This window comes from Cygnus atratus, chromosome 14 (assembly GCF_013377495.2).
Source record: "Cygnus atratus isolate AKBS03 ecotype Queensland, Australia chromosome 14, CAtr_DNAZoo_HiC_assembly, whole genome shotgun sequence".
Taxonomy (NCBI): Eukaryota; Metazoa; Chordata; class Aves; order Anseriformes; family Anatidae; genus Cygnus; species Cygnus atratus.
Window position 1 is genome coordinate 19,948,430 of NC_066375.1, and position 22,320 is coordinate 19,970,749.

At 61.5% G+C, this 22,320-nt stretch overlaps 1 protein-coding gene across 2 annotated transcripts in view; it reads right to left on the reverse strand.

Annotated features, from left to right (window-relative positions):
* The window catches only part of PPARGC1B (PPARG coactivator 1 beta), a 41,811-nt gene that overhangs the window by 7,094 nt on the left and 12,397 nt on the right, over positions 1–22,320 (reverse strand). The window contains exons 2-7 of one of the 2 annotated variants that reach the window (XM_050713607.1): positions 6,619–6,792; positions 4,527–4,739; positions 2,511–2,627; positions 930–2,079; positions 450–486; positions 60–124 (exon numbers count right to left, since the gene is read on the reverse strand). In XM_050713607.1, the coding sequence (XP_050569564.1) occupies positions 60–124; positions 450–486; positions 930–2,079; positions 2,511–2,627; positions 4,527–4,739; positions 6,619–6,792 (1,756 nt within the window). The remainder of the gene's footprint in view (positions 1–59; positions 125–449; positions 487–929; positions 2,080–2,510; positions 2,628–4,526; positions 4,740–6,618; positions 6,793–22,320) is intronic. The other variant, XM_050713608.1, reaches the window with a different exon arrangement.

Genomic DNA, 22,320 nt, shown 5'->3' on the forward strand with positions numbered 1-22,320 from the left:
CAGTGGCTTCAGGATTTCCCAACCCAGGGAGAAGTGAGAACATTAAAAGCCCATCCTACCTGCTGTCCCACACAGCTCCACGGTCAGCATTGGCTCAAAGTTTCTCTTCCCAAAGGTTGGGTCACTGAACAGCACAAAATAAGGAGAGGGAAGGTGTGTAGGTGAACACAGAAAATAAAAAAAAGGAGGCTGATAAAAATGCTGCCTACAAATGAACCCTCCCAGCACGCCTAATGCCTGACGGAGATGGGGGCGAGCAGCATGCCCTCGCCACCACCGCAGCGGGGATGAGCCACAGTCAGGTCCCCAGGGCACGTCCACCCCGGCACCAACCCTTGCCGAGGGCCTGGAACTCTTCCAGAGCCTTGCACCTGTGAGCAAGGTGCAGGAGGCGGCTTTCCAGCCCCAGCGCGATTAATTTAGCCCACACAAATCCCGTGTGCACTTACGTTTGCGCCAAGGACAGCGTGAGACACCGCAGTGTTTCTGAAAGGCAGGGAGAAGCAGGGTTACAGCGGAGCTGGGCTCCCTCCAGCACCCACGGGGCAGGCAGGGGACAGCAGGAGCTGGGGCTGGGGACACTGCCGGTGAGGTGGCAGCAGCCACACGAGTGGAGGGATGGCAGGTTGGAGCTGCTCGCACGCACAAAGTGCTGGCCAGTGACAGGCTGATGGCAGCTGCGCTTCTGGGGCACCGGTACGGCTGAACCCCAGTGTGCAGGCACAGGGCGAGCCCTGAGGGAGGGGGCAGCCCAGTCCCTGCCAGGTTACACTGTCTGCCTCCTCATGCTATAAGGATGGGGAAACTGAGGCAGGAGGCATGGGGGTCACGGATTGGAACAGCACCCCAAAACCAGAACAGCCGCCAGTTCCCCATGCGTGGGACCCCTCAGCCAGGTGGCACCCAGGGGACACCTCCCGCCCCCTCACCTGCTTGCTGCCGGGGGGCACAGCGCTGGCTCTCAGCACCCTTGCCCAACTCGCTGCCCCCTGGGGATGCCAGGACGAGGGGCTGAGGCTCTGTCGGCGGTGCCACGCACCCGCCGTCTCCCTCCTCCGTGCCGCCCACCTCCACTTCGGCCGCGGGCTCCTCAGCGGAGAAGGCCTCCAGCAACGGGCACAGCGTGGACTCCCTGGAGGCCAGGGCCTCCTGGGGCACAGAGGGCTCTAGGGGCGGCTCGTCGAGGAAGGAGAGCCAGTGGCCCAGCTCGGGATTGAGTCTCTTGGACCGGCGGACAGCGTAAACGGTACTCTCCGGCCGCCGGGCTGCCTTCCCTGTGGACACAGCTGGGGCGCCCACGCACTTCCCAGCCTCCTCCTCCAAACTGCCAGGTTCCCGTGGAGCCTCTGCCTCAGCCCCGAGGCTCTGCCTTGGCTCCGCTTTCTCTGGCACCACTTTGGCTCTGGATTTGGAGGTCCCACCAGTGTCCGCCCCATCCTGGACCAGCATGGCGGGGCAGCTGGCAGTGGGCAGCCGGGCAAGGGAGGCATACACAGGCTTGCCCAGGCGGTAGGGCTTGCTCACATCACACAGCAGGTCCCGTGCCAGCAGCTCCTTCAGGATGGAGAAGGATGCTGCGGGCTTCTTGCAGCCCCCGGCCGCCTGCCAGGCACAGCCCGGTCGGCTCTCGGCACCACCAGGGTGTCCCGGCTGCGGGGGACAGTCCGGTTTGGCTCTCTTGAAGGGGCTGCTGCAGGGCTGGGGCTTGGCGTCAGTGGCGTCACGGGTGGGCAGCTTCCGTGGCGGCAGGCAGTAGGTGTGCATGTAGCGGATGAGCTCCACCACCGTGTGCATCTCCCCATCGCAGGAGAACCGGCTGCTGGCACTGTCCTCCGCCGAGGAAGGGGAGGTCACCACATCACCAGAGCTCAGCGAGTCCTCGCTGGAGTCGCTGTCATCCTCATGGTGGGCGCAGTCGCCCGTGGCAGGGTGGTGGCGGCCGCTGTGGCACTCCTCCGGCACGCGGGGGGTTGAGGTCTGGGCGCAGGGTGCCGCTGAGGTGAGGTGCCGGTGCAGCTCAGTGCAGCTGCGGCTCTGCGCCTGCGGCACGCTCGCCCTCCGGTCCCGGGGAGCCTCCACCTTGGAAGACGAGAGGGGAGATGGTGAGCCCCGCGCCTCACCCTCACACACAGCCCCAGTGCTGAGGGGAAAGAGCCGCCTGGGGTAAGGAGCCAGCCGGGATAATGGAGCCGCCAGGGATAGCGGGTTTCCCTCAGGCATGCCAGGAGGCAGCTCCTCCTCCCCAGGAAGGATTTGCAGCTGTTCCCAGGCAATCTAATTTGCCCGGCCTAATGCACTGCACAATTACCATTATGCAAGTAGAAAAATCTTTGATGGCAACTTCTGCTGGGATGCAGGAGATTAGCTTAAGATCAGGCTCTGCGGCGCGACAGGCAGCTCTCCCCAGGCCGAGTGATCCCACATTTGGGTATAAACCATTGGGGTAAGGGGGGGCGAGGGGGCGGCTTTCATAAACCAGCGCCCGGTGAAACGGAGAGGTCTGAAAATACCTTTGTGCAGGGCCTCGAGGGTCGAGACTTAGGGGTCCCCGGGCGCCGGGCACTCCCGTCTCTCTGAGCCTCGCAGCTGGGAGGCGCGTGCGATGGAGAGAGGAGCAACTTCTTCAGCTGCAACGAGAAGTGGCGAGAAAGCGCGTCGGCACTGCGGCGACAACACCACGCCTCTGCTGGTGGCCGCCCACGCCCCAGGGGCTGCAGGCTGCGCCCAGTGCTAAGCGTCCTATTCAAAAACCGGGGGGGGGGGGGGGGGGGGGGGGGGGGGGGGGGGGGGGGGGGGGGGGGGGGGGGGCAATAAAAGGGCACCGAGGGGCTTCACGCTGTGGCTGCGAGCAGGCACCTGTCAGCGCTCGGCAGCGCTCAGCCCCCTTGCCCACGACCCTGTAGAGGGCAGGGGTGGTGGGGACGGGGGCAGAAGCAGGGGAATTTGCTCCCCAGGGCCATCCCCGCTCCGACCAGACACGTGGGAGCTGTCGGGGCATCCAAACGTCCATCAGCTCTGTCCCTAGGTGCCAGGCTTCACGTTTCTAAGCGTGACTGATTTGGGCAGCTCACTTGGGTCGCCCTGCAAGGCTTGTTCAGCTGCGACACCCAGAAAGGGGCCTCCCTTCGTTAATTAGCTCGCAAAGCGTTTTGCAGATGTAAGTCCCGGTGGGACACGCCGAGGGCTGGCTGAGGATCTTCCCCAGCCTGCTCCGTTCAAAGACTCCCCTGCAGTCCCTCGGGGTGGTCAGAGCGGGGTTTTCCTTGGGTTACACATAGCGCAATCGGTTCTGACAGCGAGGTTAGCAAAACTCTTTCCTTCTACTCAAACACTTTTTTGGTCAGGAAAATTAAAAAAAATATATATATCCCCCAGCCAGCAAGGACGACGTTTTGTGTCCCACCCGTCGCGCTATCAACCGGAGGCAACAACAGCTCAACGGCAAGGCAACTGCGCAGAGGCTGCATGGAGGAGATAGATCGGGGGCTCTGCCCCGCCCCGTGCTGGCCTGTGGGTTTGGAGACCCCTGGGTTGGGCTGTGGGGTTTTTAAGGGGTGATAGGAATGGGGGGCTCCTGGGTCAGAGGCTGCCAGGAGACATCAGCCGGGGTGCCTGAGGCTTTGGACATGCAGCTCCTGTCGGTGGAAGCAACCAGCACCTTCCCCCCCCCCCCCTGCAACGTATACATCCTATATATACACATCCGTATTGTGTGTGATATATACACCCACCTGCGGGCAGGGCTGGGGGCGGTGGAAATGCACGCTCTCACCACTGGATGTCACTCCTCCCCGCCACAGCACGGCTTTGGGGGAGACCCCGGGCAAGGCTAGGGGGGCCCTGGGGGGAACCGTGAGCCCCCGGAGGGAGCGGGCTGGGTGCCCCCACCCCAGGGGACCTCCCGGGAACAGCAGAGGGTTGCAGCAAATGCTGCCGGTTAGTACGGGCCAGGACCAGGAGTGGGGCTGGAACCCCGATACCTCAGGGGACCAAGAGGGATGCTCTGGTCACCAAGGCTATAGGGACTGGAGGCAACACGTGGGGGCATGAGGGGGTCAAACCTCCTGCAAGGGCAGCGGGGAGCTCGGTCCTGGGGACCTGAGACAGAGCCAGGCAGGAGCAGCCACCTGCCCTGGGGTTTGGGGTTGGGGCTGGGATGGGCTACAGAGAGCCCCGGGCAGCCCCACAGCCTCGCCTCGCAAGAAAAGGAGGTGTGTGGGTCCTGCCAAAGCCGCTCCCAGCACCATGACACCCCCTGCGGTCAGCGCCCGCCCCCTGGGTATATATATTTATATACACACAGCAGCAAGCAACTTGTTCCCGTGAGGATGGCAATGGAGGTGACAGCAATGATGCAGAACATGTATACGTATACAATACAAGTATATGCTTTGGTATTGACGGTTAGAGAGAGTTTTAAGCCTAGAATGAAAAAATTCAGACCTTTGCTTCCTATCATACCCATGCAGCCGGCTTATCAGGGGCTCATCCAAATCCACCTTAAACAGTAGGAAGTGGGTTCTTACTAGAGACAGCTCATCAACCTCGGGGGCCGGGGGCGGCCCCCCCGAGACCGGGACGGCAGGTTTGGGGGAAGGGGCAGGCGAGGTGTAGGCATGGTTGAGCGTGTCCCCCTCTTCCAGAGCTCGGAAGGCAGCCAGGCCCACGTCAGCTCCCTGAATATCATCCAAAGTCTCAGTGAGGGCCGCCAGCAGCGCTTCATTCTCACTGTCTATTATCTGAAAGGAGCAGAGAGAGGGAATCAGGCCGAGTGAGGCACCCGCGGTCGCTCCCTCCGGGGGGGCATGTCAGGCTGGCAGGGGGCTGAGGGGGGATTTACCCCCCTGGGGCACGGAGATGGGAGCAGGGGAGAATGACCCGCGTAGGGATGTCATCCGTCCACCCACAACCCAGGCAACCCCCATGGGAAAAATAATAGAGAGCATCTTCTGTCCCTAGAAGCAAAGCGCAGCGGGAATGGGGGTGGCGATTAAAAGGCTCCTTGACCAAATGATCCCGGCTTTGGGCTGTGAGCCCCCTGGTGCCAGCTGGAGGGGATGCTGGGGGGAAGGAAACGTGGAGAGCCCAGCCCAGGGCTGCCCGGGGGAAAAGAGAGTGCAGCCCCCTGCGAGGGCAAGGGCGACAGCCCCCATGGCACGGGGAGCATGACCCTGGGCAGGCTCTGTGCATGAGGCCCCTTCCTGTTGGCGGTACGGTGCAAACGCCCCAGACAGGGTGCAGAAGCAGAGGAATGGCCCAAGCGAGCCAGGAGTTTGGTCCTCCTCCTCAATAGACTCAACATAAACCATACCCAACAAGAAGCAGGCTACTCTCAGGTATAAAATTAGCACGGGACAAGTTCGAGCTCTCGGTGAGGACTGCGGGCTGCACGCAGCCTCCCTTATTTCTCTCTTCTTGTTTAAAAATTAAATATCTTGAGTTCCATGCCCTAACCTTGCTTGCAGTTACTAGAGCAGGCTCCAGGGAAAGGCAGCAGGATACTCCATTTTTGGCTCCGTTTCTTTTCCTCCTGTTATTGGCACGAAACTGCTGTGCACACAAGTTCAGTGGGACACATTTCATTATACGCTGCTGCTCCTAACGGGCCTGCCTTTTGCGTTTCTTTTCTGTTTATCTTTTCCCCAGGAAGTTCAGCGGAAAATATGCATCTCGTGATGAAGGTCCGTCAGCTGGACTGGACCATTTTCAAGCACAGCATCAGCACAGCACAAAAGCCAGAGGGCTATTATTATGGCCAGGTTAGAAAATATCGGGGCTTTTTTTTTTTTCCTCCTTTCTTTAAGAACAAATCCTCCGCCTTCCCAAAAAGCGACCCACTGCTGGTGACCAGCAAGCCCCAGTGTGCCACAACCAAGCTGGCCTCCTTGTCGCAGCAGGAAGCGCCTGGCGATGCTCAGCAGGGCACGGCAGCCCCATCCCAGGAGGATGGGGCACATTGAGGCCATGGCACAAGAGGAGGGAGGATTCTGGAAAGGCAGCCCCGCTGCTCCTGGCTCTCCTCCTCCTCCTCCCGCACCCGAGGGCTGCCCTGTGCCCTGGAGAGCAGGGAGTGTTTGCTCTCCTTAGGCACAGCTGTAAATGTCAGCGTCGGAGATCAGACATCGTGCAGCTTGCTTTTTCACACCAGCACTCAGCAGTTCGGTCTCCCCTGCCCCACTGGGGCTCCAGTAGCCCCTGCCTGCTCGCAGCTGCAGCAGTGCATGCCCTGCTCCAGGATGCATCCACCCCAGGGAGGCAGAGGTGGGTGCTGGGGACACCCCCACCCACGGGTGCCCCCCGGTGTGCACAGAGGTGATGCTGAAGCTGGAGAGCACAGCACAGGCGGGCTGGCGCAGCAGCCCCGCTCCTCTCGGCACCTCCTCATTAGCCTTGCTCCGCTTGCTCTATTTAGACCCAGTGCGCAAATTAATGGGAGCACTAATCAGCTGGGGAGGCGATATTAATAGCTGTCCCCCCACACCTCCCCTCCCTCCTCTACCCTCCCCTGCACTCCCCACGCCTCTGCCCTCGGCAGTCGCCCATGGGAAGGTGCAAGTGAGCGGCCCAGGACCAGCAGGCGGAGGGACGTCTCCCCACCTCCCCGTGTCCCCAGGGTACCTGGAAGAGCTCGGAGTCGTCGGTGCTGTACTGGCTGGACTCGGTCTCAGAGTGCTCCGCGCACCACTGCAGCTCGCTGAAGCAGCCGGCCGAGTCCAAGTCGCTGGCGTCCAGCTGGGACAAATCGATCTCGGGGAAGTCGGAGTAGAGGTGCTCCTCACCGGACACCTCATACTGTGGAGAGAGGAGAAAGGAGGTGAGCTCATGGCCACACCACAGCACGTGGGGCTTTGCAGGGGACACCCAGGCTGGCAGCGACGGGCTGCAACCAGCAGCAACAACCGCGGGGATGGCCGGGACCTGGGGGAGCCGCGTCCCCATGCGCCATCGCCTCTGCTCAAGCGCATTACTCAGAGCCCAGACGCAGCTTTTTGGAATAAAACTGGCAAATGTCTCAAGGGAGAGCAACTACACAGCAGCTGAGGGAGCACGGAGCACCTCCTCACCGTGCTTTTTGCAAACCGGTTTGCGCAGCCCGGCACCGCCGTCGGTGGGCACCGAAAGCTGCCCTGCTGCCACCAGCGAGCCCTCGCGGCAGCACCAGACACATGTGGAGCCTGCACGGGAAGGGCCTCATTGCTCCAGCAAGCAAACAGCTGCCAGTGCCCTCAGACGAACCTCAGCAGCCCTTCCTGCCTTCGGTGGTGCAAGGCTGACCTCCAGGCTCGTCCAGCTGCCCTGGCAATCGGGGGGAGGCGAGAGGCTTGGGGCGCGCACAGGATGCAGTGCATGGGGCAAGGCTCTGCGGGGTGGCTTCACGCTGGTCAGCCTGGCTGTTCCCATCCCCATCCCCGTCCCGGCTACATGGCAGTGAAATGCTCGGTGACAATCCTTGGGAAGGTGCACATCCCATGGCACTGCAAAGGCACTGCAGCCCCCCACACTTCTTGCACATGCAAGAGAAAATGGCATGGAAAAACATCGACATCCAGTAGCACATGGGGCGACCTGAGCTCTAGGAACTGAGCTAAAAATACCCATTTAATCACCAAAAGCAGCTGAGACCTGCCCTGCTTCCACCTCGCCCCTTCATTTCCTCCCCACCTCTCCGCATGGCCAGCCCCTGCCCACCCCGCGCCCAGCCCTCAGCTCCCTTCTGGATGCATCCTCGGCAAAAAACAGGGCTCAGACCTAGAAGTGAAAGGTCCGGTGCAGATCCACCTGGTATTGGCTGCCCGGGCGGAGTTTTCTGGTGATGAGGGAAACAAGTTTATTTACACAGCAAAGGGATTTTGGAGCAGGCAAACATCTGAGCACGTGAGAGGCTGTGGAGGCCGAAAAACACGGCCTCCACTTCTGCCGTGCTGACAGGCTCTCCTCTGACACGCAGCAGGGGGAAAGGGATCTCAAACCGACCTCCAGGAAGGGCAAAGATAGGGTTTCTCTCTTCATTGTCTTTTTTTTTTTTCCCTTGGGATAATTGAGGATCATAGATGATCGACTCAGTGTCCCCCCAAAGGATGGTCCTGTGCACACCAAGGCTGGGGTCTTCAACCCCTCCCAGCAAAAGCTTTGCTTTCCGTGTGCTCAGAACACGTGCAGTGGGATGAAAGGTCCCCGTTCTCACCGCTGCCAAGTCTGGGGATGCAGATCTCCCTTCAGCCCATCTCAGCCAGCCCTGCTGCTGCGCGTTCGGTGCCCTCTGCCCTCCCAGGCATGTGCGTTACCTGCCGTGCCTCCTCCCTGCCTTCCTTCTCCAGCTCCTGCGCCCGCCCCAGAAAACATCCTGCAACAACTTTGGCTCCCTCTTCTCCCCAAATCTTCCCATGGGAACACAGGCAAAGGGTTCTATTTTTAGAAAAGCCATACACATATATATACGTGTGTGTGTGTGTGTTCAATTAAAAATAGCAAAGCAGTCAAATCCTCCTGCTCCTTTTGATATGCCACAAGGGAAAAGATCTCGGTGCTGAGATCACAAGGAGTAGCTGACACCAGTGCTTGGGACGTCTTTTGATCAACTCTGCAGATGTGACACGTCCCCGTTGGCAACAGGGCTGGGTAAAAATAAACTCCTGCAATCCAATGCTGCTGGGCTGCCCTGGCTGGGCACCCCGGAGGCAGGCGCTGGGGTCGGTGTCCTCGCAGTGCCCTGCCGCTCGCGGTGTCCCCAGGCAGTGCCGGGCCATGGATGTTCCTGGATTCCTGGCTCACATAGGTCAGGAGCACCCCCAAACTCCACCTTCCCGGCAGGGCATCCCCACGTCACTTGTTCGGCTGGGAGGATTCATTTCAGGCCAGCAGCACAGGGAGCGCACGCCAACACTGCCAGTGCGGTACCAGTGCGGGGCTGCTGTGGGCACAAGAGCTCTTCTGCTCCAGTTCTCCCTTTTCCCACCCTTTCCACTTCCTGCTGCCTTGGGAGAGGAGTGAACTTTTGTTCTAATTTTATTCGGGAGTTTGTAGGAAGATCAGCCCTGGGTTCTTGGTGTGCAGCCAGCAAATACCCTTGGCGACATACTCGAAAATTCAGAGGCATCCTCCAGCCCAGACACCTGGCCTGTGCACGCTGCAGCGTGGCTCTGGCCAGAGCTGCTGGGGGCTCTGCGGCTTCTCCGACCGACCCTGCTGCCGAGGAGGGCTGCGAGGGGGCCCCGTGCCCCCCACCTGCACCCTCTGGGGACATGGGAGCTGAAGCCTCAATTGTGGGTTGCTCCAGGAGGCAGGCAGGCACCCTCACTCACACCGAGGCTTTGTGCTTGTTTTGTGGATTTGTGCTCGTTTCGTGTCCCCGTGGTGCTGGCCATACCCAGGAGCACCCCTATTGCACCTCCAAGGGGACCCGGTTGAGCTCAGCCATGAATTCCTGCTGCCGTGGGGTCAGCGGGTGGGATATCGCCCCGAAAGGTGATTTTTAGCTCCTTCTGCTCTGGAGCCGTACTAACCCCAGTGTGGGCGTGTGTAGGTCTTATCTCTGCACAGAAGTGAGCCCAGCTCTAATTCAAATATTGGATTAACGACACAGGAAATGTTTTCCTCTTTTTCAATGTGAACTTGGGCTCTGTGGGCTAAACCGGCCGCTGGTGAACGTGGCTGGGGCTGGGCCGGGGTCCCCCCAGGACAGCCCTACCCAGCGGCCGCCCACTGAGGTGGCTCGGTCTGATGGTGCCTGTGGTGCTCAGCATAGGTGCTGGCAGGTGATGAGCATGAGGATGAGTTCACTTCACCCTGCTCTTCAGTTCAGCTCCCCTCAATGCACAGCGGAGAGCCCTGCAGGTCCCCCGCCTGCTGTGCATGGCACCAGTGAGCCATGCCTGCAGCTGGCCTGTGGCAGAGTTTGGCTGCCCAGCGGGGTAAAACCACCACATTTTCCTCACCCCCAGGACGGAGCGGGTAGGAACTGCCCTTGTCTACAAGGCTCCTGCCTCCAGCCCCTTGAAGTGGCAGCCAAGAGCTCTGCAGCCCAGCTCCAGGTGCAGGCCCAGCTCTGCAGGCGGGCAGCCCGTGCCTGTGCTCAGCGAGGCTGCACAAGGGGCGGCCTCTGAAGGCTGCCGGTGCAGAGACGCGGCTGGACGGGGCGCAGCAGCCTCTCAGTAACTTAATCCCGGGTAAGCCTGGAAGGCCAGATTTGTGCCACTGCTTGCATCTGTGTCCCCGGGACGCTGTGAGATTGGCCTGCCGCTCACCCACCACTTTGCCGCTCCTTGCACCCAGCGAACAAAAAGGGAAGGAAAATGGGGGCTGCCTGGGGAGGCCGAGGGATGGGGGCAGAGGCCATGTCCTCGCAGAGGAGCGAGGCCGTGACTCACCCCACACACAGCCTCTTTCCTCCGCACCACTAAGTGCCTGCTCAAGGCATTAAGGGATAAATGCACATCCACGCACAGGAGGCAGAGCCCCAAATTAGCCCGTAGCATCCCAGCTGTGACTCAAACTGGTGAGAAAATGCGGAGAGCTCAGGGAGTGCTGGCCCCGCGGCCTGCCAGGTGCAGGTGGGGAGCCTCCCGCTCCGTGCCCTCGTCCCGAGCCTGTCTCTAAAAAAGAACAAAAATCATCAGGCAGGGGTTTTGGAGGCAGCCGTCCGGGCTTATCAGGGAAATCCATAATTACAGACTGCTTGAAATGGGGATTACAGACAAGCGGGGAGGCAGACACTGCGCGATTGTTTCACTGGGGTGAACTGGGCAGGCAGCGAGGGGCTGGCTGCAGCACCAGGGGCAAGGCCACCTGTCCCTGGTGCCGTGGCCCTTGTGGGACAGATGTCTGATGCCCCGGTGTGCAGCCCTGGGCCCCAGCATGGGAGCGGGGAGGTGAGGGGGGCTCTGGCCGTGCCCCGGCATGCACCCTGCAGCCCGCGCCGAGCCCCGCTTCTCCCTGTCCCCAAGCTGCCACCAGCCCCTTGTCACCCGCGGGGATGTGCTGCCTCCCTCGCTGTCCCCCAATAAGAGGTGCCAGCATGGGGTGGACAGCTCCCCGTCGGTGCCAGGAGGGGGGCAGAGGTGGGGATGGATGGAGGAGGGAGCTATAAATAAGCACAAATACAGCAAGGAGGCACCTGGCCAGAGCTGTGAAGGTCACCGGAGCGTGTGCCTGCAGATAGCAGCCCCCCTCCCCATGGCATTTGACAAAATGTCACTCTGAAGGAGGAGGCACAGTGTCGGGTTGTGCCTGCTGCCCGGCCACCCCTCGGCACCCCGAGATATTTATAGGCAGCATGCTGGGGTCCCCATGGGACCTCTCCCTGCAGAGTCCTGGCCCTGGGATGGGGACGAAAGGAGAGCTGCAGGGTGGCAAGGTCGGGGACTTGGCACAACAGCACCTTTGCGGGGGCAAGGAGCGCAGAACCCAGCTTCCCAGTTCTGCACAGGGCTTGCAACACCTCGCTGCCCTGCTAGGGTCAGGGGATTTTGCCCTCTGCACTCTCTCTTTTTTTTCTTTTTTTAATTGGTATTGATCTGTTTCATTGATCCAGCCCAGTCGGAAGAAAAACCATGCTGCTGCATGGGGGAGCCCTGGTGCCCTGCACAGCACCCTGCCCCAACACCTTGCACAGCACGGTGCACCAGCACCCCGCACAGCACCCCCCTGCCCAGACGAGGTGCCCAGAAACTGTGCAGGCAGCACAAGGCACCCGCTGGGCTGCTCAGCCCAGGGCCTGGGGCACGGCCGTAGCCGAAAGCACAACGAAAGCGTTCTCATTCACTGACTTTTGTCTTACATTAGAGGGGTATAATTAAGATCAACCACGAGATGCGAGTAGTAGGAAATATTAAACTTTAACTACAAACAATAAACACGAACTTGCCAAGGTGTCTTTGATATGGAGCAAAGCTGGAAGAAATTGCAGTAAACTATCCTTGAGTCACAACATGGATCCAGAAGAAAGGAGTCTGAGATAGTGGTGATAATGCCCTGAGTAAACAAAGGTGTACTGGAACATTTCAAACAAAGGTGTGTCAAGTTTAGGAAGAAGGGCAGCAGCAGAGTTCTTGCATCGCAGCTTGCAGAGCTGCATGCTAATACCGTACCCATGGCTGTTTATTTGGGCTCAGGGTGCAGATCCCACTTCATTTCTGTGTGGGATACCTGCAGACCTCGAGCCCCTGCCGTGCTTGGCCGCACTGCAGGCACTGCAGAGCCCAAAGCCCCACACTGCTGCCGTCACCCCCTGTGCCACCACCCCGCCACCAGGCACGGTCAGCAAACCGGGCCGGGAGGTTATTTTGTCCCATGCGATGAAAAGGGGCAGCAGGCAGATGCAGTGGAGGACGGGACGTTCCCCAGGAGGGCCTCTCATCTCTCAGCACCAGCTAATGGAGGCGCGGCTGCTGCCTAGCGTGCAGGATGCGCTTTGCAGGGCAGGGGCTGCTGGCCATGCCAGCGCAGGCACACACAGCAGGGTGACAGCGGTGCTCAGCACCCAGCTGGGGCGCAGAAGTCATGCCCAGGGCAGTGCACTACCAGGCAGCTTTGGCCCCCATCATGACTTTATCCCGCACCCACGGAGCAAACCAGCAGAGTGCAGACCCAGTCCTGAACCCCGGCAGTGTTTTAATGAGCTCTACGCTATCTGCCCCAAAACCACAACCAGGAACAGCAGATGGCACGTGCCCAACCAGGTGGCCCAGGTGGTGTGGGTCCTGCCCCCAAGGATGGCCATGGGGGCAGGGGGCAGTAGGGCCAGCGGGGCAGGCGGGGAGCCCCAGGAGCGGCCGGCAGCACGGGGGTCAGGCTGTGCCGCGGGACGGGGCGCGCGCCTGACTCAGCGGGGAGCTGCCCCTTAGCCAGGCTGCTTGTCACCAAAATTCCCCACCACGGCAACTGCTGCCTTTTGAAAGGATAATATGAGCAGGCAATTATTTTCAGCCCTTCCTCTTGCGGTGGCCGTGGGGCCGGGAGGAGGAGCGGCCCTGCCTGTCCCCTGCCACCGCTTGGCTCCTCCAGCCTGCTCTGTCCCGGGGGAGCTGCAGACCCCTCCCCTCGTGTAGCCCCCTGTGGCTATCACCAGCTCGGCTCCATGGGCACTGCTCCTTATGGGAACCACGCGCTCGCCTGAGCCCCTCACAGCTGGTCCGGTCGGGGAAGAGCAAAACCCTGCCAGGAGGCAGCAAGCAACTGTCCTGCCGCTCCCCGCACCGCGAATGCCAGAGAGGTTGAACCAGTAATAGCACGGGGAGGAAACCAGAGATGCTTCCCACAGGGAACATGGTACAAATCCCCGTCCCATGCCACGCTGGGTTCCCGAGCTGCCTTTGGAGCTGCCCACACTACAGGCACAAGCAGAGCCACGTGCCTGTGTTGTTGCTCTTGTGAAGCTCCCCTGGCCATGCCAGCTCCTGTGGTCCTGGAAACCCATGAACCATGCTCAAAGGGCTTGCAAAGGCGGTGTGGAAAAGCCAGGAGGCTTTTGGGGTTTTCTGGGAAATGGCAAGGGACCCAGCCGTCCATCTCTCCATCCAGTGGCACAGCTCTCCATCCAGTGCCACACCGCAGTGCCTGCTGTCTAGAGGCTGGGAATTGGCAGGAGAAGTGAGGACAGCAGGGGATGAGCTATAATTATTGAAATACCCTTCCCTCCTGGCCTAGGACACAACTCACAGCTCTTGAGGGGTGGAAGTGAGCGGGGGGCCCTGCCTCTGCGCGCAGCCCTGCTCTGCTGCGGGTGGAGGGCTCGGAGTTTTGGCACATTCTGATCTCTGTGTCAGCAGATCCGCAGCCGTGAAATGGAAGCTGAGGTTAAAGCCAGCCCAAATCCTGGCCCTTCACACACAGAGCTGAGGAACGGGTGGAGATAATCTGGTGGCTGCTGCACAGCCCGGCCCCTTGCTATCACTTTATTAGGTCTGTGCCCAGCGGTGCGGGATGCTCCTCGGCTCGCCCCGTGCAGAGCAGGAATGCTGGGGCAGCCTGTCCCCAGCCCATCCTGCCACCGGGGTGGCAGGCAGGGGACAGAGGGACACATCCCTCCCACCTGCCAGAGGGTTTGGCACAGGAGCACGGCCACCGTTTGATGCCGTTGGCACCACGAGGAAGCAAAGCACCGACTTAGCACTAATCAGCACGAGGTGGGAGACAGGGAAGGTTCAAGCCCAGGTTAAGAAGGTGCAGGGAAGATCTTCCCACATTAGCCTGAGCTCTGAGCAGCTCCGGCCCCAACACATCGCTGCCATGGGCACGCTCAGTGCCATGGTCAAGACACCCAGCACCGAAACCGAGCCTCCATGGACCCTTTCTCCTGCTGGTCACCAGAGCCCCCTCTTAAGAAAGCAACGAGGAGGGGACAACATTATTTCTTGCCCTACTCCCACTGCCTGCAGGCTCCAACACCCCAGCATCCTCCCAGCATGCTTGCCAGTACACACTCCAAGCCTTTATACCTGTGGCCAGGACACCCCCTTCCTGCCGCCCCGTGCCCAGCCACCCTCAGGGATGGAAAGCGCTGGCTCCCCATGGCATGGCACGGCACGGCACAGCACATCCCAGCCTTTAAGAGCAGGTTTTGGGGGCTGAGCAGGGCCTGGCATGCCCCTGGGGAGCACACTGTGCCTCTGAGCCTCACTGTGCCCAGCTCCTGCACGGAAAATGAAGCTCTTGCAAGGCATCTAAGGATGAAAACCGCTGTGGAGAGAGCAAAACCACTCTGATCTCTGTGCACCCTCCCACCAGACCTGTTCATTCATGCCCAGGCCTGTATCCCAGCGGGGGTGGCAGCGCCCGCATTGCCCAGCCCTCCTTACCTGGCCCCCTGCACCCCTCACAGCATCCCCCCGCTGCAGGGAGCAGGCAGCGCTGCCCGTGCTGGCTCCTGCCCCTGCTCTGCGGGATGCCTGCTGCCCCGCCTGCACCGCCAGGCCCCCCACAAGACAAGGAGCAGGGTCCCCACCTGCCCCGTCTCCTGAATCGGGGGTTCCCTCCTTACCCTTGCTCATCCCCTCAGCCCTCCACTCTCCCTGTTTCAGTTGCTGTCCATTTTCTGCAAAGTGCCCAGCCGGAGCTGATGCATCACCACCCGGCAGGGTCACTGCTTGGTCCTGCTGTGGTACAACCCTGCTGGTGCTCCAGGAAAGTCGTGGGGGGAGCCTGGGCACAGTGTGGGCACCAACACCTCTGGGCTCTGCTGCACCCCAAACTGCAGAGAGCTGGCACCACCGCGGGTGGCTCAAACCAACAACAGTGGTGGGAAAGGCGCTGGAGAGCGGCTGGTGCTCTCCAGGTGGGCATAAACCCTGCTGGGCAATCAGCTCTGCTAACTGATCGACGGCATCGATACCGTGCCAGCTGGTACTGGGGGGAAAGCAAGGCCTGGGAAGGTGAAATGGAGCAGGCTGTAACAGGACCCGTGTCCCGTGACTGGAGCACGGCGCTGCAAGGCGATGGCGAAGGTGTGACCCCTGACCGGCACTGCGGGGCTGGCTGCGGGTACACCGGCACCACCCAGCCGCACTTTCACTGGTGTAACCTGTTTGGCCCGGGGATTTCCCAGAGCTACACCAACAAACACAACGTGTTGCCTCTCCTGTGTCCACACTGTGCTGGAACCCCAGGAGCAGGCAGAATCCCACCTGGGCAAGCGTCTGCCCCATGTTTGGGCTCTGCAGGGAGCGATGCTGGCAGCTGCAGCGGGCGCAGGGCACTGGGGCCAGTGCCACCAGCCCGGCTGCTCCTGCAGAGCTCCTGTGGGGAACGGGCGCTCCCCACTCTGCCCCCCAGAAAAGTGACTCACCCCGGAAAGAAAGCGCTCCGAGATCTGCAGATAGAAAATCCCCTCCGAGGGCAAAATGCTTGTTTGGGAGTGCATGCAAACGAGGCCGATCGCACACAAACACAAAGCTCCGCGCTCGTCAAAATTACCCCCTGCGAGGGACCACACCTTTCCCCTCCCCAAAACCCCAGCCCAAGAGGCACCGGCGGGCGCGCAGGGAGCTGCAAACCCTGGGTGGGGCCCGGCCGCTCCCCGCTGAGGCTGCTGGGGGCTGCTGGGGGCTGCTGGGTGCTGTTCCCGTCCCCTCCTCCCTGCCCGGTGCAGACACAGCCCAGAAGCATCACCACCGGTGCCCAAGCAGACCTGTCCCTGCCCCTTCTGCTCCATGTCCTGCGCCACCTCCCTCACCGCTGTGTCCGTTCTCAAGCCATGTCCCCTCCATTTTTGACATTCCCCACATCCAGTGAATTTGGGGATCGGCCTAAAGCTGGGTCCCTGGGGCAGGCTGGCCCTGCGACCCAGCCCTGAAATCCGGGTCCAGCAGCCTGGTGCCCAGGGACCGGTGTCAGCCCAGAGCCACCACCAGGCTGGTATAGTCCTAAGCTCCCTATGGGTAACACTGGGAGCACGAGAGCCGAGGGGCCCCTCGTGCAGGCAGCTTGCCCGGCTCGCAGCAGCGTGTCCCCACGGCAGGGCTCGCAGGGGTTAAGGTGACTGCTCTGGGTGCCACCTTCATAAAGGCGGAATGGTCCCCGCGCCCAGCAGAGCTCCCCAGCCATGTGAGCAGCTCCAGTTACCCGGCCCCTTTTATCCGATCCACCTCCTGCTCAGAGGAGCCAGCCGTCTCTCCCCGCTGCCTCCACTCTGTGTCGGGGCTGTGGGGAAGGAGCAGGGCCGGGTGTCCTTGGGCAGAGCTGTCTTCGCCTCCAATGTCACCCCGGAGAGCAGTGCTGTGGCTCCAGCCAGTGGGCTGGGCACCCTGTGTGGACCCTGCCTGTGCCATGGGTAAAACCAGCCTCAAAACCCCAACAATGCTGGGGGCAAACGTGCCACCCCTGCAGCAAGCAGCCCCCTCGGCCTCAGCACCCATTGCTCTGGCACGAACAGGGCTCCTGGCCGTGGGCGCCCGGGTGGAGCCGCTCGTCCCCAGCCCCGGCCGCGCCGTGCCTGCTTGTGCAAACAGCAGCAGGAGCCGTTTCAACTAGTTGGACGGCTGCCTCGCGGTCAGGTGCCTTCCTCCTCCTCCCCAAACGGCCGCTGGTGCCTCAGTCCCCCCCGGCTCCGCACGCTGCACCCTGCCACCGAGGTGTCCCCCTCCCTTGGGTGCCCGGGGCAGAGCCGGGGGGTCGCCAGCCCCCAGCATGGTGCACTCTTATTTCCCCGCCTGCTGCACGGAGGCACCAAAAGGCAGCTGTGAAGCAGCCCCGTCAGCGGGTTTCATGGTCCTTGAGGTGTCCTCAGACGTCCCCGTGCTGCCAATGCAGAGTGCACCGCGGGGGAGTGGAGGAAAGGTTGTCCATGCGCAGCTGGCACCGGCACAGCACCAGCAGCGAGGAGCTCAAGCTGCGCAAGCCCCAGGGCGCAGCAGAGGTGGAAAGGGGCTGCTTGCCCCATCGCTGGTGAGTGCTGCCCGTCGCTGCAGCCGTGCTCGGGTCTCCCACCCGGTCTGCATCCTCAGTGGGGTACAGGAACCTGAGCAAACTGCTCCCCGCGACCTGCTGCAGTCGCAGTTTGGAGGGGTGCAGGGAAAAAGAGATGCCACAAGCCACAAAGGAGGCGTCGCCGCATCTGTCACCAGGTTTCTCAGCCACGCTCACACCCCGAGGCAGTGCTTTGGCATTTGGCTCTGCCCGTACTCCTTCCCCAGCCTGGGAGCGGAGAGGACCCAGCGTCAGCTCCAAACAACCTCCGCCGCATTGCAAAACGGGGGCAACACCCAGGATCCGAGCACCACTGCGCAAATCTTGTCCCACCCATCCCAGCACCGATCTCACGCTCCCTTGGGAGGGCAGGAAACCTGGAGCAGCCTGGCTCCGCGCAGAGATCTTCCTGCTTTGCACAACACCGCTGCCTCTCCCTACTTTTCAGGATTGGGGGAACTTCATGTGCAGCTGTTTGAGTCGGCGGGGGCCTGGCAGCCCTGGCAGCAGCAGGGAAATTTTCCCTAATCCCCTGGCTGCTCGCACCAGCCCCGGGGCAGAGGCTGCTGGTGCTGCAAGCACCACGTGGCCCGGCACCGCACGGTGTTAGCGGCACGGTGCTGGCACGCCAAGGTGCATGGCTGCACCTGGGCCCCGGGCTCCTCCTGCCAAGGGTGTCCAATCTGGGGAGCCCCAGGGGGATGTGGGGAGGGAGAAGTGCTGCGAAGCCAGCCTCTGCAGTGCTCCTCGCAAAACAGAGCGGGCTCAGCAGCCCAGCTGATGGGAAGGAGACGTGGCTGCAGCAGCGGCGGTGCAGGGAGAGGAGCTGACACCGGGCTGGGGTGGCACCAAAGGTGAGCTCTACCCCTGCAACACATTTCTTTACCACCAACTTCTGTGAAAAAAAAATAAGGCTTGTGCCAAAACCAAACAGGCCCCGAGGCAGCTCCCGTGCCAGGCTCCCTGGAAAGCTCAGCTCCTCACATCCCCCCCCGGGTGCCGAGCTCCAGAGGCAGGGGGTGCTTTCTTTGGGGTGCTTCTCCAGCCAGTGCTGGGTGTCCTTGATGAGCTTTTCTGCAAAGGTGGCATCAAACGGGAGGAGCGGGGAAACCTGCCTGCACTGAATAGTAAAATCCGCTGGCAACACCGTGACGCTTCTCCAGACTGCATCTAAATATAGACTCCTCATTTGTTAGCGTGCCTGCTGCTGGATTTGGTGCAAGGAGCCAGGGTGCTGCGCTGACGGTCCCCCATGGCCGCTGTCAGAGCCCAGCCAGGGCTGCAGAGGGATGGAGGTGACAATGTGGCACCGCCACACTGCTGGGCACCCCAGCAGCCCCACCGAGCTCAGGCTTCTGCAGCAGAGCCACGAAGGACCGGAGGAAGCCGGGAAATTTGTGTCCCGGGCCATGCAGACAGCGGGATGGAAAAGCTCTTCCTTCTGCAGAGGGATGCCCTCTGCAGCACAGGTTGGTCATATGCCCATGATCCCTCCCAGCTGTGCAGGACACAGCCTCCAGCAGGTGCAGCAGCTGCAGAAGGAGCAGCGAGGTCAGACAAACAGGGTGCAAAGCACCACACGTACCATGAGGCTTCTCCCTGCTGTCTCCTGGGATTGGTTTGCTGGCAAAATGCCGTGGGTCCAAATCCCCCACTCTGAATCCTGGAGGTTTGGAGGTGCACGAGCACCTCTTTTAGAGGGCATGGCCTCGGTGGGAAGGGCTCCTGCTGCGAGCAGCGGCAGGATACGGGGCACCCAGCGCAGGATGCTGAGCCAGCCCCCAGGAGCAGGGTTTCTGCAGCTCTCCTGCTGATGCAACACAGCCGAGGATGCCAGCACTCGATCTGGCTGCACTCACCATCTTCCTGGGGCTCTGGGCGAGGAGACATTTATGGCAAACGCTCCAGGAAGCCCCGAGGGAAGGAGACGCCCCCCAACATTTGCTGGGGACCTGCACCCTCCTTGACTTGACTCCTTGGCGGAGAGCACAAGAGGTGAAGACCTGGAGGCCACCAAATGCTGGCTGTCACCGCACCGTTGGCCCCGCTCCCCTAGCAGCACCCCCAGCCTGCCACAGGGACGCTTCCACATCCCCAGCTGCTGCACAAGGGCAGGGGACTGCGCTCCGGCCAGCGCCACCAAATGCCACGCCGAGGGCTGCCCGCTTGCTGCCATGTCCCAACACCCGGGAAAAATGGGGAAGAGACGGGGTGAGCTGCAAGCCAGCCCCTGCCCCGCTGGGACAAGGCGCTGCTGGCTGCGCGCAGCAGCCTCCTCCTCCGTTCCTGGCGCCAAGTCCCGTTGAGACGGGGCCAAGGAGGACGGGAACTCCGGGCATCCCGCGCCGCCGCCGGGGCACGCGGGGACACCTGTGCCCCCGGGCACGCCGCTGCCAGCGTGTCACAGCCACATCTCCTGCCCCGTGACCGCGGAGTGCAGTCAAAGGAGACACCTCCGGGTCCCCAGCCCGCCTGGACCCCCACCAAAACCCCACGGGCTCAGGGTCCCAGACACAAGGACGTCACACCCCAGGCTGTCCCCACATGGGGACAGGCAAGACAAGCCACACAGCTCATGCAATGAAGCTGAAAAGCCACCCAGTCAGGGTCCCCTTGGGAACCAGAGACGGGGGATATGCTTTGGCCCTTTTTCCCCTGGTTTTACCATCTTCCAACCAACATAAAACCCAGTTCATTTTTTTGAGCCTGCAGGGAAACTTGAAGCCATTGGGTTCTCCCCGCATCCCCCCTCAGGGTGAGGGGGGAGTTTAAATGCCCCATTTCTCAGCCAGACCTTGCAGATGGCAGGAGTCCATCTTCCGGGGGAGAGTGGACGCTGGGAAGCAAGCCCGGGCCAGAAGGACAGCTCGCAGGGCCAGAAGCACATCAGGAGACGTCCCCGTGCCTTCGCAGGCTGCTCCCCCTGCTTCCCCTGCCCAGGGTCCGTCCTGAGCACGGGCCTGCAACAACCCAAGCAAGCCAGAAACGTGCTCCCCGGGGCACGTCCCTCCCTGCGGCAGTGTCTGCAGAGAGAGGGAGGGACAGGCTGGAGCTCCCATCTTTCCCCAGCCCCGGGGCCTTTCCCCCGCTTCCCCGGGGCTTGCAGGGCCACAGATCCTCGTGCTGCTGCTGGTATTTGGGTAGCAGGCCACCGAGCGCCGGGGACACAGAGCCAGGAGCAGCTGAGAAACGCAGCCCTAAAATAAGAGTTGGCAGGAGGCAGACGCAGCTTGGCAGGCAGGGGACACGCTCCAGGCAGCGATGGGGACGCATCTGGTGGCTCCCTTAGAGGAGAGCAGGACAGACAGCAAGCAGCACCCCGGCCCTGCTGCGTGGGGCTCCCACCCTTGTGTTTTCACCCCAGTTCTCCATCAGTGCATGGGTTTCCCCACCTGGCCCCACCACCATGCCCCCCCAGGGCAGGTTTGCTGTGAAAGGCTCCCAAAGCTGCCTGCTCCCCCACTCTGTCATCTCCTACTGCACTTCCAGCAGCTCCCGATCGCAGCCGTGCCTCAGTTTCCCCTCCTGGCCCTTGGGGTGGGGACTCAGCCCCCGCAGAAGGATGTCACCAACGCCTGCCAAGGGATTTGCAGCTCGCTGCCATGCCGGCTGGCATCCCCCTTGGCTCCTGGCAGGGACCAAGCGCCGTCCTGGAGAAACCTCTGCAAACCTCGCCCCGCCCCGCCTGCTGCCCCAGCCCGGCCCGGCCCCGACACCCCCTCGCCCCTCGCCCCTCGCCTTGCCCGCAGCCCCGCGGGGGGAGCAGCACAGGGCAGGCGGCGCGGGGACAGCCAAAGAAGGAAAGGAGTGGGACAGGACGGAGGAGCCGGCAGGGCTCCCGGCTGGCACATACTGTAAAAGGGAACGGGACTGCAGGGCTCCAGCTCGGTGGATTTAAGATGGCTGTGAGGCTGGGAGGAGGAGGAGGAGGAGAAGGAGGAGGAGGAGGATGTTAACCCTCCCAGCACCATGCTCGTGCCAGGGGCACTGCGATGGGGACAAGCAGCAGGCTCTGCTCAACATTTTCCCGAGGCTCTGCTCAACATCAGATGCAGAGGGGTCCCCCTGACCCCCACCCGACAAAATGCAGCTGGCCGTGCCGGCAGGCCTGGGAGATGCTGCCCTAAAGACGGACCACTGGGAGGAGGAAGAGGAGGAGGAGGCACATGGCAGGCACCTGCAAGACGAAGCCATGGAGGTGACCCCATCGGGCGCATGATGCTCAGCATCGAAGCCCCCTCGAACCCCGGCTCCCCTGGGAACGCTGCCCCCGGAGCCCACACCAGGGGCACAGCTGGGTGCACTGGGGCTTTGGGGGGCTCAGCAGCACCAGAGGGGCAGGAGAGGGGAACCCATGGGGCCACCCACCTGGCGCTGTCACCCCGCGGATGGGCAGAGGGGGTGGCTGCTCAGCTGTCCCCCTCTCCGCCTGTGCACACACCTTATTGACTGTTTTTTCCTGCTTAATTTTTTCCGTTAAAAACATCAGCTTTGGCCCTCCCCAGGTTTTATTGTTGGATTCATCAAGACTTTGAGGAGCCAGGCTCGGTGATTGGAGGAACAAAGGTATCGGCACTTAACTGCAACTTCCTTTCTCTGAAATGTTTATTGGTCATTGACGTCAAGTAATTATTGAGAATTATTAATTAAGAAAGCATTTAAGAGCGTTGCTTTTGTTGAGGTTTTGTCATTACAATCAGTTTATCGTCCAACAGAGAAAACATCAGCCTTTCCAGTTGCTTGGAGTGAAGCAAAGCTCCTCTAATTAATTTCCTTTTCCGCAGCAAGTGTTTTGCTTTGACCCACCTCGGGGACTTGCCTTTCTCCAGGTATGACAGCCCCGCCAGCTCGGAGCGAGCCAAGGGGACCTCAGGGAGGCCATCGGATGGGAACATGATGTCCCCTCCAGCTTGGCAAGGA